The sequence below is a fragment of the Pelodiscus sinensis genome, chromosome 1, assembly GCF_052426305.1.
Source record: "Pelodiscus sinensis isolate ZL-2025 chromosome 1, ASM5242630v1, whole genome shotgun sequence".
Lineage (NCBI taxonomy): Eukaryota > Metazoa > Chordata > Testudines > Trionychidae > Pelodiscus > Pelodiscus sinensis.
In genome coordinates, this window is record NC_143052.1 from 39061096 (window position 1) to 39080674 (window position 19579).

At 39.9% G+C, this 19579-nt stretch overlaps 1 protein-coding gene across 1 annotated transcript in view; it reads left to right on the forward strand.

Moving 5' to 3' along the window:
- TRABD (TraB domain containing) overlaps positions 1–16300 on the forward strand; it is a 55725-nt gene extending 39425 nt beyond the window's left edge. Inside the window, exons 8-10 of the mRNA XM_075928124.2 lie at positions 3847–4019; positions 6568–6679; positions 12408–16300. Of these exons, the coding sequence (XP_075784239.1) occupies positions 3847–4019; positions 6568–6679; positions 12408–12585 (463 nt within the window). The 3' untranslated portion in view covers positions 12586–16300. The remainder of the gene's footprint in view (positions 1–3846; positions 4020–6567; positions 6680–12407) is intronic.
- The last annotated feature ends 3279 nt before the right edge of the window (positions 16301–19579 follow it).

A 19579-nucleotide genomic window follows, 5' to 3' on the forward strand; every position in this document is an offset into this window, starting at 1 on the left:
GGTCCATACATCAACAACCTCCTCCCCATTGAGCCCAGCTGTGGGGCACCTCCTAGCTAAGACACCAGCAACACCTCACTATAGAGCCCTGGCATGGGGCACTCCCCCCGGGCACAAGAGTATAGCAGCAGGGCAGAGGGCAGCATTCCTAGAATCTTTACGGCCCACAATTTCTTTATTGTTCCTCCCAGGGACCTAATATGGTGGGGCTGTGCTCTTCCTTACCCAATGTTGGCTGGGTCTCCTCCCACCCCAGGGAGTCTGAATTAGGATCAAAGAGTCCTGCCAGGCTCGGTGCTCTGCTCACTGCAAGCTGGGCTCCACAGAGTGGCCAGAAATTCTGCTGGGGAAGGAGGGAATTCTGCATTCTGCAGTGGTGCAGAATTCCCTCAGGAGCATTTTATGATCCTGTTCCAACATCTCTGCGTCACCTGAGGGGTATCAAGTATCTGGAATTGCTCTAGCTGGCAAGCTGAAAATTTCCCTGGAAAAGGAGAATCTCAGCTGATGTAAAAGTCAGATGAGCCAGAAACCTCCCCTGCACCCTTTGACAGAAAAAGGGATTTTGACAGGGACAAAGTGGACCTGCACTGAGTGCCAATTCACAGTGTTATGATCCCTTAGGGACCTAGCCCACTGTCATATTTCAGCTTGAGAACTGAACTATGATTACCAGCTATCCATGCCAGATGGGTCTTGGTGCAGGAGAGAATGTGTCCTGTAATCTTTAAATGTCCAACTGTTTGTTTTATATAACCCTTATAAAAGGGGCGCTCTATTAGCTTTCCAATTAATGTTATAATCAGGGATGTGAACAGGTAACCAATTAACTGTAAGCATCAACCTTAATGGGTGGTGCTTACCAGGTAATGGTTAACTGTTATCCAGCAGCAGCACCCCTGCCACTGGTCGTCTGAAGGCAGAGGGCTGGGTTGGGTTGCAGCCCTCATGGGCTGGGAATTGGTAGCCTCATGAGGGCTGGGTGGGGAAGGAGAAGTGGGAGAAGTTAGGGCTGCTGACTCCCAGACCGCAAGCCCACACAGGCTGGGGAGCCAGCCCAGCGCAGGGTTGGAAGCAGCTGCACTGGAGCAGCTCCTATTTAAAGGCACAGGGTCCTCTCCAGCTTGGCCATGGCAGGTGGGGGGGCTGCTCCAGTCCAGACGGCTGGAATGGTCCATGGCCCAGCCTTGTTTAATCAGTTAGCCAGTTAAACATTAAGTTTAACCAGTTAACTATTTAAATAGGATTTTGCATCCCTAGTTACAATTAGGGATGTTAGATAGCAATTAATTGAATAGTCATGTAACTGCACAAAGTATTATTGGTTACAAAATTATTCAATAGTCCCTGAGGGCGGGGCTGGCAGCCCCACTCCCTGGGAGCCTCCCTGGAACCCTGTGCTGCTGCCCTCTTCCCTCCCTTCCCCCCCGCCCCACCTTGCTACCTTTGTAGTCAATAGGATTAAGTGATAAGGCTAGCTTATCAGTTAATCATGCACTTGACTTCAAGTTTGACATCATTAGTTACAATAATGCAAATGGTTTCCATTCCTGTTGTTCTATCTTTTGGAGGAAGGAAAAACCCCCACAAAGGGGTAGGAACAAATTTGACTCCACCCAAATTGGGGACAAGTAACTCCGCAGAAGGAACATTAATTTTTCTGGCTCAAGAGTGCACTCCCAGGTGCCCTTGAAATTTACTTGTGCTCCCAGTAGATGTATGAGGGGCCTGGATGAGGATGATATATGCACAGATCCATCGTACCAGGCGCTCTGCCTGTCAGCACCTGCCCAGTCCTCTTGTGGCTAACCAAGAACAGCTCAAAAGGAACTACATAGGTTTTCAGGGCTGAGCCAGGACCAGTGTAACTTCTACCTTCCATCCATGCTTTAACTTAGTTTTCATTTATTTCCATGTATGCATATATTGTAAAATCCAACTGTGGAGACAATTTCTGACTCTTCTCTTTTTTGACCTGTTAACTAGCAGCTTATGTGCAAAATATGGTGGTAGCTAATAATATTTATTCTCAGCCTGTATCATATTTTGCTCTTCGTTTTAAGAAATGTTCCATTGACTGAAAGGTGGATTTCTGTACAATTCTTCTCTGCACTTTCCTACCACACCCACTCACCTCCAGGAAGACATTGATTATTAAATAAGACCAGGAAAATTTATCAGTTGAGCTTGGAATCGAAGTTTGGGTGTGACCACAACTGATGATAATCATCCTCAGAGTAGGAATAGGGCAAGGAAAAACAGGCTACAGTTTTAGGGTCATGATGATTCAGTTCTGGCATTATTCATATCCTGGTGGTTATGTGAAGGGTTTTAAAATTAATTTTAAAACTTTACTAAAGCTATGGCTAAATTTTATAATATACAGGTGAAGAAAAGTATCTGTACATTTGTGCATATTCCTTAGATTATTCACAAAGTTTTAAAAGTCAGCAGATACTTTTAAAAGTCAGCAACAACTCAAATGTAGGTGAATAAATTTAACAATGTTGTTTAGATATTAGTATCCAGTTATTTGGGTACATTACTCATGAAAAGTTATGCAGAACTGGTTGTGAACAGCAAATATACCAATGAGTGCAGATCGTCCTTCAGTAATTGAGAATGTAGAGTCTGTTAGAAAATATAATGCCTCAGGGAAGTATTTCCAGTTACTTTCCCGACTGCACTTCTCATCCGCACTTCAGCTCATCCCTCCTGATCTTGCTGATATCTGAGCCGTGTTCTCTGTAGATGTATCTGAAACCACTTGATGTATCTCAACCACGTGATGACAATCTACATTTAATCTAAACAAGCTAGCTTCATCCTTTTAAGATAAAGGTAGAAAATCATACTACACTTCTATTTGTGGTTATTCTTGGCTTTGGTTGTAGTGTTCCCAATCACTGAGCATTTCATGAGTTAGCTGTCTGGAAAATGAGCAAATCAAACATATTTTGGTGTCTTCACTACTTAGTGACATTTTATTTGTTTCTTCTGTCACTTGTCCTGCAACACTAGAAACAATCTCAAGACTGACCTCCCAGAAATACTATAGTACTACATGGTTAGTGTTAGTGAGCTGAATTTGCTCTGCAGCTTCTTACTCATCCTCACTTCCCGTTTATTAAATTACCTATCTCCTAGAACTGGAAGGGACCTTGAAAGGTCATTGAATCCAGTCCCCTGCCTTCACAGCAGGACCAAGTACCATCCCTGACAAATTTTTGCCCCAAATCCCTAAATGGCCTCCACAAGGACTGAACTCATAACCTTGGGTTTAATAGGCCAATGCTCAAACCACTGAGCTATCCCTCCTCCCCAAGTTATTCCTCACTCCTGCTCAGGGAATTGCCAGCTTAGAGCTTTCTTCCTCTGATCTTCAGCAGAGAGATCCAATTTTAATAGGAACATACATAATTCTATCCATTTCCTCGGATTCATTGCTCTGAGGGGACCTCTTAGGAGATGCTCAGTGTTTGTGATGATGGATTCTGCTACTTCAGGAGTGTTTGACAGGCCCCAGGAAGAGCAGTATCAATAATGCACCTTAACTGGGCAGTGGTGGGAGCTCCTTCCCTCAGAGTCTGGGCACCTTGCCTCAGCTGTGATGCCAGATTATGTGCTTGTTTAGTTTCCCGTAATTAAGATGCAATGGATTACTTCTATTGAATAGCTCTTAGATGATTGACCTTTCACTAAGTTTAGAAACACTGTTGAGAATATGGGCCTACAGGGAGCTAATTTTGCTTTCTTAGGAGGTACAGGTCTCATGATTTTACAAGAGCTTGTCTAGATTGGACTTTGAGAGCATAATACAGACACCGGAACTGTTTCTCTTTTCAGTAAAGATGACGTGGAGAAGTGTAAACAGAAGGATTTATTGGAGCAGATGATGGCTGAAATGATTGGAGAATTTCCTGATCTCCATCGAACAATTGTCTCAGAGCGAGATATTTACTTGACCTACATGCTGAAGCAAGCAGCTAAGCGAATAGAACTACCTCGTGCTTCGGAAGGTAATTGCTTTAAAACTGATATGTATCTTTGAATATGGATTCCTCTTTCCTATCGTGTCTATTTCAAAACTGGGAAATACTAATTAGGCTGCTAAAATTTGAAAAAATTCAGTATCACTATTACAACATAGAATGGGACTCATTATTGCTGTTACAAAAGACTGTGCTTCCAGAGTGGTGAGCATACTGAATACTTATTTCTCAGGTCTCTAAAGGTGCTTGACTGTCACTTCTGTGATTCATAATCTCTTGGGATGCATAAGCATAGTAAGTTATGGGTTATCTTGTACCTGATATCTTAAGATATAAGATATATAACTTCAGTGTAGGTCCACTGAGACTGCCTCCTGGTTTTAAAATGTCCCAAATGTTGCATTGGGGCCCCTGCTGCTCCCTCACATGGTGTTTCCTCTGCACTCGGGAGCAGCAGCAGAGTGAAACTGTTGATTAACCATTCAGTTTTGCTGTCAGCCCTGTTTGGGTCATGAGAGAAGCAGTAGGTGTCAAAGCAACACGTGAATTGTCTCCCTCTACTGGAGGTGGTCTGGAGTTCTCCAAGAAGACAAAGTGATAAAGCTTACAACCATTGTCCTCCAAAACATTTCAGCAGTAATGGAGGATAGAATATGTGCAGTTTCTGTGTGACACTTTCCATGTGACCAAACAGGACCAGAGTGGAACTGCTGAGAAGCACACCAGTCTTGTTCAGCTAGTGAAAACACTTTGTGCAAGAACAGTACATCAGCGACTTCATGAGTGATTGAGCTTGGTGTCACAAGGAGAAGGGAGAGCAATTATTCTCCTTGGCCTCTGAGGATAGGACAAGAAGCAATAGGCTTAAATTGCAGCAAGGGAGGTTTAGGTTGGACATTAGGAAAAACTTCATAACTGTTAGGGTGGTTAAACACTGGAATAAATTGTCTAGGGAGGTTGTGGAATCTCCATCACTGGAGATATTTAAGAGCAGGTTAGACAGACATCTATCAGGGATGATGTATGATGCTTGGACCTGCCATGAGGACAGGGGACTGGACTTGATGACCTTTTGAGGTCCCTTCCAGTTCTAAGATTCTGTTGTTCTAACTCAGGGCTACTCAACTCTGGAAGCCCCGGGGTCCGCAATGATATTCACAGCATGTCCCAAAGACTGCAACTTAAGTGTGATTGCAGATACATGCAAATATATATGCAAATAGCTTCTTTCACACCGACAGGCATGAATACAAAGATTAAGGCAAGACTACAAAACACACAGGCCCCATTTAAGTCAATTCTGCTGATATTAATAAAATGCAATATTTACCCAAGTTCCACCCATATGACAACACTTTTAATGAGCAATGACAGTCCAGGAATTTAACTACTAAAACGCATATCAACAGAAGACCATAATATTGACTATATTTTTTTGTTTTGGCTCCCACCTGCAGGCCGCATGTTGAGCCCCGTGTAAACCCAAACTGCACCATGGGCTGCAAACGAACGGGCTGTGGGCCACGTGTGGCCCGTGGGCTACTCAACAAGCGGCCATGTTCTAACCCATAGTTTGAAAAAAAAAAAAAATAGCCTAGTCTAGCAGGGTTACTAAGTGCTTGAAACACAAACTGGAAATGGCACTCACAAAACAACAATAAAGAAATCTATCAGATACTTTTAAAATGGGATAATTGCTCAGTCATGCAAAGAGAACCAAGTGGGCCAAACTCTGCTCTAAGGACCCCACTGAAATCAGTGGCATTTGGTGTAGAGGGGTGCAAATTTGCAGAGCTCCCTTTGCAGGTTCACAGCCCAAATGTATTTTGCATTGTACCCTAAGACTCAGATGACCAAGGATGCCCAAGTTCCAAAGATGTGCACTGGAGAAGGACTTGCCATTATATGTGAGCTTTCAAGACCACATGCTCATTGGTTGACCTTGACTATCACAACTGGATACAATAGGAGATGTGTGCGTGGCAGACTATACTAGTGAGGAGCTGCATTCAGGGAGCTTCTAGAACTGAGAGTAGCACTAGATCTAGTCAAAAGAAGTTCTGTTTTGTGGCAGGGGGTATTCAAAAGAGAATTTTGTCATTCAAAAATGTTCATGTGTTTAATTTAAAAAATGGTTTATGACTACTGGGATTATTTGAAAATGTTGTTTTGAAATATAAGAGTACAAGTTGAACCTCTCTGGTCTGGCAACATCTGTGGTCCAGCATGATTTCAGTTAGCTGGATGTCCACTTGTCATGGGTGTGATCAAATTTTCCACAGTCCCATAAAGTTTGTTCACAGCCACCAGTCCTGGCTCTGTGTTCTGTGCTGTTGTTTATCTCTAATTTACCACTAAATATCTAAGAACCCAGTAAGCGGTGGAAGTGTTGGTAATGCTGCTGCACAATATTGATCTCCCGTGGTTCGGCAAATTCTCTTGTTTGGCACCAGTTAGGTCCCGAGGATTCTAAAGAGAGGTTCAACCTGTGCCTTTTAAAAAGATTGCTTACAGTTTGGCAATGTTTTTCTTACTGGAGAAAAGACTGTACATCTTTTTTCCTCTTCTGTCTTAGCTGAACCCAGAAAATGTATCCCATCTGTTGTAGTTGGAGTAGTTGGGATGGGTCATGTGCCTGGAATAGAAAAGAACTGGAACACTGACTTAAACATCCAGGAAATCATGAGGTAACTTTCTCTTTTTTTGCATGTTGATTTAATAGTGCCTCAGCCTTACAATCGGCAGTTGCTTTTGTTTATAATGCTTATGACCTCTTGCTCAGGTCACCCAGAACTGTGAGCCACACTGTTACTCTCTGCCTTAGTAAGAGTGAGTTTTGCTGCTGTTAAGCTGTGTGTCAGCTCCCTGCTTTGCCAGATTGTCTGTCTTGCCAGCAAACTCTTCAAGATTCTGCCAGGCCAAACTTTGCTGTGCAGGTAACAATCAGTGATCCCCAGTTCTCAAGAGATATCTCTCTGGAGTATCCAGTCCCTCTCACTGGTGGCTAGTATTAAGTTCACTGCCTCCAAAGAGATGGTGCCCGCATTAGTTTGTTTGGTTAGTTGAAGGCCCACACTTCAGCATAACAGCACTGAGATTATTAATAAACTTTTTCATCTTAACTAAGAACATAGGTTTAAGTAATTTCAAGAAAGAGTATGCGGTGGCATTGTAGCCATGTCAAACCAAGGGTATTAGAGAGCCAAGGTGGTGAGGTAGTATCTTTTTATTAAATATACCTAAAGAAGAGCTGTTTGTGGCCCATAGGCTTGTCTCTCACCAATAGAATTTAGTCCAATAAAAGATATTATCTCATCCACCTTGTTTCTTCAGGGAAGAGTGAAAGAGATAAAAGGTTACTTACAGAAAATGTGCTTTCTAGTGACTAAAACTTAAGGTCAGCAAGTTACAGTATTTGTCTAAGTAGGTCTGTCACCTGTAGTTGGTTCCCAGAGACTTCAGTCCCTTTGGTTGAAGATAGGGATGTAAGCAACTAGTCAACTATCCGATATTGTTCCTTCCTAAGTGGAGTATTTTGCATTTGTCCTTATTAAACTTCATCCTCTTTACCTTGGACCATTTCTCCAGTTTGTCCAGATCATTTTGAATTACAACCCTATCCTCCAAAGCACTTGCAGTCCCTCCCATCTCGGAATCATCTGCATACTTAATAAGTGTACTTTGTATGCCATCATATAAATCACTGATGAAGATACTGAACAGAACTGGTTCCAAAACAGATCCCTGGGGAACCCTACTTGTTATGCCATCCAGCATGACTGCAAACCGTTAATAACTACTCTTTGAGAATGGTTATCCAACCAGTTATGCACCATTTTATAGTAGCCCCGTCTAAGTTTTATTTTTGTAGTTTATTGATAAGGACGTCATGTGAGACCGTATCAAATGACTTACTAAAGTCTAGGTACACTACGGCCACCACTTTTCCTTTATCTACAAGACTCGTTATCCTATCAGAGAAAGCTATTAGATTGGTTTGACATGATATGTTCTTTACAAATCCATGCTGGCTGTTACCTATCACCTTATTTTCTAGTTGTTTGCAGATGAATTCCTTAATTACTTGCTCCATTATCTTCCCTGGCACAGAAGTTAAGTTGACTGGTCTGTGGTTTCCTGAGTTGTTCTTATTTCCCGTATTTATAGATGGGCACTATATTTGTCCTTTTCCAGTCTTCTAGAATCTCTCCCGACTTCCATGATTTTTTCAAAGATGATAACTAAAGTCTCAGATACCTCCTCTATCAGCTCCTTGAGAATTCTAGGATGCATTTCATCAGGCCCTGGTGACTTGAATACATCTAAGTTTTCTAAGTAATTTTTAACTTGTTATTTTCTTAACTTCTAAACCTACCCCATTTCCGCTAGCATTCACTATATTAAGTATCCCTTCAGCATCAAACTTCTTGGTGAAAACCAAAACAAAGAAGTCATTTAGCACCTCTGCCATTTCCAAGTTTCCTGTTGTTTCTCCCTCTTCACTGAACAATAGGCCTGTCCTGTCTTTGGTCTTCCTCTTGCTTCTAATATATTTGTAGAATGTTGTCTTTTTACCCTTTATGTCTTTAGCTAGATTGAGCTCGTTTTGTGCCTTTGCCTTTCTAATCTTGTTCCTGAATACTTGCGTTGTTTGCTCATATTCCTCCTTTGTAATTTGACCTAGCTTCCACTTTTTATACAGCTCCTTTTTTATTTTTAGATCTCCTGGTTAAGCCAAGGTGGTGTCTTGCCATACTGTTTTTTTTTCTTATGCAGTGGAATAGTTTGGTTTTGGGCCCTTAATAATATCTCTTCGAAAAATTGCCAACTTTCCTCTTAGTTTTGCTTCCCATGGGACCTTACCTACCAGCTGTCTGCATTTACTAAAACCTACCTTCCTGAAATCCATTGTCTCTATTTTGCTGTTCTCCCTTCTACAATTTCTTAGAATCATGAACTGTGTGATTTCATGATCCATTTAACCCAAGCTGCCTTCAACTTTCAAATTTTCAACTAGTTCCTCTGTTTGTGAAAATCAAATCTTGAACGGCTACTCCCGAGTAACTTCCTCCATCTTCTGAAATAAAAAAAAGTCTCCAATGCAGTCCAAGAATTTATTAGATAATCTGTACCCTGCTGTGTTAGTTTCCCAACATATGTCTGGAAACTGTAATTCATAGCTAAGACCTGCAGTATGTGAAACAAGATGCCTCAGAGATAGCATAACCAAAGAGTGAAAAATGGACATCGGGACTTTGGTTGCATGCAGGCAGCACCAGAGGTTAAAGTAAGCCGGTGCGCCCTGGTGCAGCGAAATGGCCGGCTGGAAGTGGGGTCTTAATCCTGTTCTTGCTCCTCACCCCCTAAAGAAGTAAACTCTGGTGGCTGGAGAGTGACATGGGGCTAGGGGCAGGAGAGCCCCAGGTGCTGGGTCAGGGTCCTGGGGTGCTGCTGCACCCCGTCCACCCTTAGCTCCCTTTTTGTGCTTATAAGCACTGCCCCCATAGGTCCCATTTGGTTGGGAACAGGAGCAGCGCAGGGCAGGGTCACCAACAGGGGCTAGCCTCCCATCCCACTCTCCACCCTACACACACCTACACCTCTCCCCTGCCCCCATGGGAGGAGGGGGATTATGATAAGACAGTACTTGTAAGAAGTTTGAGTTATTTTCACCCCTAGGCAGCACTACATCTTGAAGCACAAAATCAGTTTGTTATAATCCATTTACTAAGAATGGCAGTGAAATTATGGCAGAACAGGAGATCACAAGAGCGCAGGATCCTGGGCAGCTGCTGTCCATGTTGACATGGCTTCACAGTTATTGTTGTTTCAGCTAGTGTTGATTTTTTTTTCGAAGCTAGCATGGGTATTTCTGCACATGCTGCAGTTACACCTCCTGATTTGCAGTGTAGACATACCCATCCTACCTTTTGGATTCAGCCCAGATCTGTAGGTTCCAGAATTTATCATTTTCCCACCTAAAATCTATGCTGTGTCTCACCTGAGTGCCTCAGTTTCGCTAATGTATTTATCCTCTCAACTCCCCTGTGATGCAGGGAAATCCTTTTATCCCCATTTTACAGAAGGAGAATGAGGTACTGAAAGGCTAGCACAAGATTAGATAGGAAGTCTGGGAATTGAACTTAAGCTTTCCAAGTCCTAGGCTTATGCCCTAACAACTGGACCATATCTTGTGATGGCTGGTTAGTAGTGCCAGACCAGTTACTAGTGGGTAGAGATCCACATCAGTGTCACAGTAACTGGCATTCTTGGTAAATTTGTTTGCATTTTCATTAGTGAGATTAAAGAATTAATGGAATGGAAACTGACCTGCTTGTCTTTGTGCCTACACAAGAGACGGCTCTAAGTCAGGCTTCAGGAATTTTGACTGAACTCCAGGCTGTGACTATAGATGAATTTTCAGTCCAACATCTTCCATTAGCCACTAAGTTTGCTTAAATTCTGCTTTTTTAAATAGCATGAATAGGTATGGCAGAAATTAACTTTTTATTTTTAATAATTTTTTATTTTTAATAATTTTTAGGATGTTGATTTTTAAGCATTTTTTATTTTTACCAGTTTACATGTTAACACTTGCGAGAAACTGTGGGGAGGGTTAGACAATAATTATTTAATGATAGTGGACATCAATTTGAAAAGTGAAAGCTTTATAACTGTCAAAACACATTGTCAACCTCACATGTCAAAATATACAAAGTAAATACAGTAAAACTCCAATGGTCCGGCACTCCTGATGGTCTGGCACCATCTGGAACCCGGAAGTGCTCCGGGCAGCTGGACAATTGGAGCTGCTCTGTCCCTGGCTTCCTCGATTCAGCCACTGCTGAAACTGACTAGTGGCTGACTTAGGGAAGCCGGGGGCAGACCAGCTCCAGCTCCACCCCAGACTACTCATGCCCCCCCCCCTTCCGATAGTCCAGCATATCTGATAATCCGGCACCCCCTGGGTCCTAAAGGTGCTGGATTATCGGAAGTTTACTGTATCTTCAAATTGAGTTCTGATTTAAACAGCATTTTTCTTACTTTGTCTTTGCATAAAAGTTGATTATAATCAAATAAAGGCAATTGTTTTGTCAATTTTGTGTATATGATGAATTTGCTGTTGATAACCATTTTTCATTAAAAATCGAATCTTCCAAAATCTAAGTATAAAGCAGGTAAAACCCTGAGAATACAGCCATTCTAAAACCCTGACTTCTTGGCTGGTGGATGAACTTTGACCTTTCTCAGCATATTTGAGGCACACAGTTTGTGTAGTTATGGCTATGTATTCCTGAGTATTTTTCCTAAATCTAAAGTTCTCCTACTGTATCGCATCCTTAGGAAGGGCAAGATGATCTGGAAATAACTTTTCTTAGAATTCAGAATCAAACATGCTTCTATTTGCATATTTTTGGAATATCCCATACTGAATTTACTACTAAATGCAACCTCCTGTGGGTTATATTGAGAGGTGATTTAAATTAGCTGAGAGTTGAAAAAAGTGAGTAAGATGATGGAAGCTAAAGTAGTTGTATCTCTATCCTCTGTCAGCCCCCCTCCCCTCCCACCACACACATGCTCTCACTTACTAAATTTTATATCTTCTTATAACCCCTCCAAATACAAGATCTTTTTTATATTAGGAAACTTATATCATTGTAACTAAATTAGGGTTGTAAAATCCTGATCAATCAGTTAACCGGTTAAATTTAGATGACCCTAACATTTAATTGGATAACCAACTAAGCGGGATCCTGAGCCGGGGATTGTTCCTGCCTGGCTGGAGCAGCTCCGAGCCCCGCAAGCGGTGGGCTGCAAGGGTTGTCTCCCAGCTTTACGCGGGGGTCCAGTGGGGCAAGAACAGTGCCCCACCTATGGCACACTGTGGGCAGGGAGCTGCTCCTAGGGAACTGGTTAACAGTTACCCAGTGAGGTTGATGTTTCCCACGTAACCAATATCCCTAAACTGAATAAATACATTTTAAAATTGACCTTCTGACCCAGTGCAAATCTCTATTATATATGCACATTTTTAACACTGTTAAACCATTTTAGAGTATGTCTGTATTACAGAATTGCACCCATGGAACTAAATGTAGATACATTGATTTATACAAGTGAAACTTTTCTAAGTACTGACAAATCCTGATGCTCTATAAATCTACATATTAATTAACTTACGTCATCTCACACATCACCTTTGAATTTGATTCTACATAGTTATTACAAATAATTCTGTATATATTTCTCCTTAATATGTCTATTCCTTGCAAGGGTTCCTATACTAATGAGGAAGTATGTTATAATGACAAACATTTTGGCAAAAATGATTAGCATTTAATGAAGGTGAGGAAGGATCTTTTTCTTCCTGCTATGTGGGTGATAATTTTGTGTTTATCACCTTTATTTCAGTGTGCCTCCACCATCAACTTCAAGTAAGGTTGTCAGACTTGTCATAAAAGCAACAGTTTTTGGACTGATGGGATATGGCTGCTACCGGATAGGACAAAGGACAGTTCAATTTATTCTCTCCATGCAAACAACACAGAACTGTCTTCAGAGGCTGACAGAAATTAGACCTCGACATTGAACACCCACTTGAAATAGTGTCTGGAAATCATTGTGGAAAAGAGTGCTAAAGACAACACATGCTAATTGGGATGTAAAAGAGGGGCTGAGGATTCTTGTCATAGATTCCATTTGATACTGAGCAATGCCGAATTGCTGTAAAGTAAATGAGTGACTGTTGAAAGCTACACCAGCTGTGACCTGGTGAATGTCTGCTTCCTAATAAGTGTGTGGTATGAAAGCACATGATTCCAGTTTTGCGATAAATGAAATATGTTACACATATATATTATATATATCATATTATATATTATGTGTATATATAATATATATTTATGATGATGTAGTACAGACAGCATAAAGAGTGTATATTCTTGACTATTTTCAGAGGAACAGAGTGACGTAAGGTAACTTAATTGTGTGTTTCTGCTCAACAGCGCAAGGACACCTCTACAAATGGTATTTCAGTATAATAATACCAAATGTTTGTTCCTGGTGCTAAGCACCTATAAAATGATTTAGAAAGACAACTTCTTACAGAACATTTTTATACTTAATACATTTAGGTTTTTTTAAGCTTCAGAGCTTTCAAAAATATCAGAATGATACAGGCTGTCAGACATACACCGCCAAATTTCTTTGAGCCTTATTAAAGAACTGAAATGTTGCCTTTAGAATTACACCTTTCCCTATAGACATCAGTAATAGTTTTGTCCTCTGTTAGAAAGGCATACCTTTATCAGCAATTGTTGGTTAACTTCCAGTGTTCTGTTCTTTTTGGATTAGATTATTTAACCGTATACATTAGCCAAATATTGTTGGTTTTAAATTCAGTATTGTAAAATTCAAGGCTAGAACTATGGTTTAATTTACTTTTCACATCTCAAAGCTTTCTTTATTTGGATAATATATCTGGGATTGATGTGCAGTACTTGACCTTCCCCCTGCCACATTCAAATATTTTATTTATCAGTGTAATTTTTCAGTGGATACGTATTTTACCTATTTAATAGAAAAGCAAAAATCAATTAATGTTTTTAATTAGCTATGGGGTTTGGAGTTTTTTTTATCTCTGCTGTTGGTAGAATTATGGATATGACTTCAAGTACTGTAACTTTAATAATTTTTTTAGAACATCTTAACATTGCGTTCATTATATTTTATAATTCTTTCAGTACCTTTAAGACAGGATTGCCCTTGGTTATAAGTGCTCTTTGAAACCAACTCTTCCCTCTCCAATGGCATAGCAATCATAATTGTGGTGTCAATGATATTTTAATTCATTGTATATGAACAAAGTCCATCTGCTATTGTAGCTCCTATGCAGTTGCAAATTGCTTGCAGTGAAGTCCATATCTGTTCTGGTACTTTATGTGGGGAGGAAGAGCTGCACCTGAGGGAGGGCAAGAAAAAGAGGTTAATTTTGGTTTTCATAGAGTCCAATAAGGTTAGCAACTGTGCTTTGTGCTGTTTGGGGTATGTTTCCAAAGTCTTATGTGGGGGAAATGTCTTCATACAAGCTATTATTTGCCCAACATTTTCTGTGTGTATCCTTCATACAGTATCTTTTTAAAAAGCTTTTTCTTTTTAATCCTAAAGAAATGAATGGCCTAATCCTCTTTGTGTTTATGCCACTGACATCACTGGGAGCGGGTATGTCCATTGGGCCCAATACTCCATTGCATTGTACCTTGCGGAGTTCTTTAGACCAGGAGGTTTCAAACATTGGTTATGAACCTGCCAGGGAAAGCCCCGGGCAAGCCCATGACACTTTGCTTACTTTAAAGTTCCATGCCAAGGAGCCTTGCAGTTCACATTGGCTGCAGTTTGCCATTTCCAGCCGAGGCAAGCTGCGGGAATCAGCTTCCAGGTCCGCACTGCTTCCTGCAGCTCCTCTGGCCTGGAAATGGCAAACCACAGCTAATGGGAGCTGTGAGGCTCCATGGCTGTGAAGCTTTAGAGTAAACAAAGTGTTGTGGGCCTGCCACGGGCTTTCCCTGATGGGTCCACAGCCCAAGTTTGAAAACCCCTGCTTTAGATTCCACTCCTTCATAGGGATGTTAAATTGCAGGTAATCAGATAATCAAGTAGTTAATGGGATTTCCATTGACTACTTGATTAGAAGGGGGGAAACTACAGAACTGCAATGGTCCTCCTTTTGAGCCTCTGTGTTTTAAATATATTAAGAACCACCAGGCTCTTAATGCATTTAAAAAGCAGCCGGGGGGACTGGGAGAGAGCTGGGACAGCTGATTCCCAGCTTGCGCCTAGTCCCCCACTACACCTCTGCCTCCCCTGCCCCCCCAGAGACTGGGCTAGGGGGAACAGGCCTTTAAGTCAGCTCCCCCCCAGCACTGGCTCCTGCTCTCCCCCCTTGCTGCCTCTTCTGGATAGAGGAGGCAGCAAGGGTGCGGGAGCGACTAGTCAAGTTACTACTCAGCTATCCAATAAGCATATGCTTATTGGGTAGTCGACTGGTCGCTAACATCCCTACTCCTGCAAACCACTTATGGGGATACTTGATTTGAAATGCATTTAAGAGTTTTATTCAGGATAGACTTAATGCTTTTCTGAACTGTGAGGTACACTGGTACAAGGGAGTGTAAAACATTCAGAAGGGCAGTATTTCATACACCTGTGAAAAATGGGTAAATGACAATGCATGAAACAGCAGAATTGGGTCCTTTATCTTTTATTTTCTATTTATTAATGTTTGAGAAACCAACAGTGATCAGTATTGAGACTGAAGGCAGCATTAGCAAGTGACTAGAATGACCACCTGAATTGAATCTTGAATTTTTGTAACAATTTAATAAACTATTTAGCTGTACTGTTTTAATAAATTTATTGCCTTTTATGTAAACTTTTAAAGAAGAAAAAAGCTTAAGCCCTTTCTTCTCCTGGCTTTAGTGAACTACCAAAAGATTTCTCTAGGTTGTGTAGTTCAAAGTATTAATGTTTTGCTTTAAAATATCTGCTAACATATCTGTGCTCAGGTAATTTTACACAAAAGAAAAAAAAACTAAGGAAAATTGCAGACAAATGAGCCTTAAACCTGGGTGGGGCTAGCACTAAATGGTTGTCTTTAAGTATTTTTGCATGTTTAGTGTGTTATGTTTTCCCGCATGGGCACAATTACCTGTGCCCCCTGGAAAATGGTACCAATGTCAGTTATTCTTTGATTTTATGACAATTAGATTATTAGCAAAATTTAATGTTTTTAAAAGTGTATAGTTCCCTCCCTCTGTGTTTGTAAAATATATAGACAGATTCTTGAAACAAGTTTTTTGTTTATGAAGAATTTGTTCTCAGGCTAGCAGATCATCAAAACCCACAGGTATTTACCTTGAGGTTAACAAATGCCTGATGAATTTGCTGTTGCTGACCTAATAGTCCTCTGAATCCACATATAAGTGGTGTATGATGTTTACTTAACGTGATATTCTGTCTCTGTAACATGCTCAGTGTTTTACCCTCTGTTAATTGCCTGTGTTCTAGAGTCAATCCTTTAAGTGTTAACATTCAGTGAAATGTAAATTGTGTTGAATTGTCCCAGCCCTCACTCAACCCTTAAAGCCATATTGTACTTTTGGTAAACAGTGCATTTGCTTTATGCATTTGTACATCTTATGTAAATTTGAAGGATTTTTAACAAGCGTGTGCCTTTTAGTCTACAGCAGTTTAAAGTCAACAGCAGTATGTCTGTTATCCAAATAAAATATTTTAATCACTCTTTCTCTTGAAGTCCTTTATTTTTTATATTAATCATTTAAAAAATAAATATTGGTTAACTAAAGTAGATGCAAATTATGCATACCACCTAATGTATTTTTCTATACCATGACTACAGTGCTAAACCGTTTGGCCCAAGTCCAGCAAAGCACTTAAATCTATGCTTAAAGTTGAACACATTAGTAGTCCCATAAGAAGTGAATCATGGTGAAGTGCTCTGCTTTGGATAGGAACCAGAGCACTCAGTACTTTGAAAGACTGAACCCTCATAAGAGGCTAAAGATGCAGTAATTTGTGACACAATAAAATCAGACATTATTTAATCTTAAAAATAGGACTAGATTAATCAAAATGACCATTGCAAAAAATATATGTGCAAAGCTTTATTTGTCAGGATAATGTTTGCATACTGAAAATAATTCACTACATAATACAGTTAAAGTTGTAGTCGAATATTCTATAATCGGTAAATTAATTGTGATTGGCCACTCCAATTGCCTGTACAAGGGAGCCTGTGCAGCCCTGTGGACATAAGCATTAAGTTCTGTTATCTTTTTCTCAGGCAAAACTCCTGCTGATGACTCGGTGCTGAATAAGCCATTTACATGAAAGCAGACATCATTTTAAAATAAATATTAAAATAAAATACTGGCGATGGAACTTTCCTCTGATATGCCACTGAAAAAGTTAAATGGGCATGGAAAGCAACCTCAGTTCTGAGCCAACTTGGCAAGGTTCTGAGTGAAATGGGGTCCTCATTACCTTCCAGAATTGGGTCCTCATTTTGCAGCTTAATACAAATGTACCAGAACCAAAAGAACATCTTAAAGTAATATAAAAATGTCTACACTTTCAGCAAAGATCAATTACGATAATCCTATGGAAATACTACTGAATGATTAGGCAATTCATCATACAAAAGTTCTGAGGCGGAGATAGCTAAATCAAAGGAATGCCATGCTCCTCCAACTTGCATCCCTTTTGGTATATTTTTAATCTACTCTTTTATGTGAGATTGGAAGCCACCCACTTTTACAATATATTGTTTGTTTTACCACTGCTGTATACGTGCATTTGGCCAACATGGAATTTAAGATAAAAGGTCTTTTTTAATATATATAAAATACTTACATTTTTTTTAATTTAAGAGTTCCATTGTAAGTTGTTTATTTGAAGCTATGTATGTGATATATAAAATCCGTTTTAAAATGCCAGTTTTGAGAAATATGAGAAATTATCTCAAAGTGCCAGACAGTAGTGGGAGCTACACATTAGAAAAGAGGAAAATGTCATTTGCGTAATTGTAAGATAAACTTATAGTTATTTGCTGTTTCCCCTCTGAACATTAAAATAAACTTTAATTTTAGACTTTGGTGTGTCAAGGCTGTTTCTTTACTGAAGTTATAATAACTGCAATCTCATGATTTATTTTTACAACTGCACTAATGAAGGGCCAGATCCAGCACAGGGCTAAGGTCTTTCACCTGTTTGTTCATATTAACTAGGCTAAAATAGGAAAATACTACTAATGATAGATTCCTATGGCACTGTGTAGCCACCAAGAGCCTCTTTGTGCCAGCTATGCTAAAAGGAAGGGAAGTAGATCAAACTGTGTAGAAATGGTGATCAGAACAATTAAAGAACATTAAAGCCATACAAATCCACAGAGATTTGATTTATATCAACGGGTATCCACAGTTCACTTTTGCAGATGTGAATACAAGTTTTGTATTTAGAACCCTGCAAATTTGCGGATATCCACTTTATATCTGCAGGTATCTGCAGATGTGGATATCTGTGGCTCATTTTTGTGTATGCATATGTGGATACAAAATTTTGTATCTGCCCAGGGCTCTAAAAAGACAGCTGTGTCTTGTCAAATATATATCAATTCTTTTGCCTTCTGTAGTCTACTTAGGAGACGATCAGGTGAGAGCTTCCTCTACTAGGAGGGCCATGGCAGTGAAGCATCTTGGAATTATCTTTTACCCCATTTGCAGTGGGTAAAAAGTAACTAGGGGGCATAAGTAGTGAACAGGTTGTGCCATGTTTTTCTTCACAGATCATTGCCTGTCTCTTGCTTGGTGCCCTGGCCCCTGTGTTCTAAGAGGCTATGCAGGGATGATGTGAAGTTTAACATAATTACAGCTAGTGTATTTATTCCAAAAGTGATAAAAGGTACTTTCTATTGCAGTATTGCTAACCACATGCATTGAAATTGCATGAGTCAGGCTCACCAAAAACCCTGAGAGTGGCTTTAAAATCATCAGCGTATATAAAAATAATAGATCTGGTGGAGGGAGGTGGGTTTATTTGCCTTCTATTTTTTTGAACCTTTGATATTTACATTTTGAAGCTTTTCCCATAAACTGAGAGAGAGAAATTTACTTTTTCTTTAAGAGTAAGGGCTGAAATCATCACTCATCCATATGACTACAGTTTCTTAGACTATAAAGAAAACAGTAATTTGAGACTAATGACAATCATAAGAGTTGCCAATACTGTATAGTGTGTGGCTCTCAAGCTTTTCAGACTACTGTATCACTTTCAGGAGTCTGATTTATGTATCCCAAATTTCACTTCACTTACACATTACTTGCTTATAAAATCAGACATAAAATACAAAAGTGTCAAAGCACACTATTAGTGAAAGCTCATCACCTAATAAACCATCTTGTTATTCTTTAAAGTGCTGCGTAGTCCTGTCCTTTGTTTCTGAAAAATTGCTGACTTTCTCATTTTTACCATATAATTTTAAAATAAATCACTTGGAATACAATGAAATGTAAATACAATATTTATATCTCATATTGATCAAAAGAAAACCAAGTCTTGTATGTATGAAATTTTAATTGGCAATAACTGTTAGTGTGTTTTTTATGTAGCTTGCTGGAAAACTTGGCAAAGACCTCTCCAACCCTGTCCCTGAGAACTTGCTATGACAGAAGAGAGATTAATCCCTCCAAAATTATAAATGAGCACATTAGTTTGAATTTTACAGACCTTGCTTCATATCAGTTTGAACTACAGATTTTTAAATGGCTGTGTTGGACAAATACTTACATGAACATAAACTCTGCTCAACTACAAATCATCTTCTTGGCCATCAATTTGATTGAAGCCAATTTATACATATATTCTTGAAAGTACTGGGTAAAGACTGACATTGTTTGCAATGAGGCATCTTGCCATCTCCAAAATAAAAATCAAAAGGTGACTCATTGCTGTGTCTACGAAAAGATAATTTTGTAACCGAGTCCTAGCTAGCTCAGTTGTTGTATACA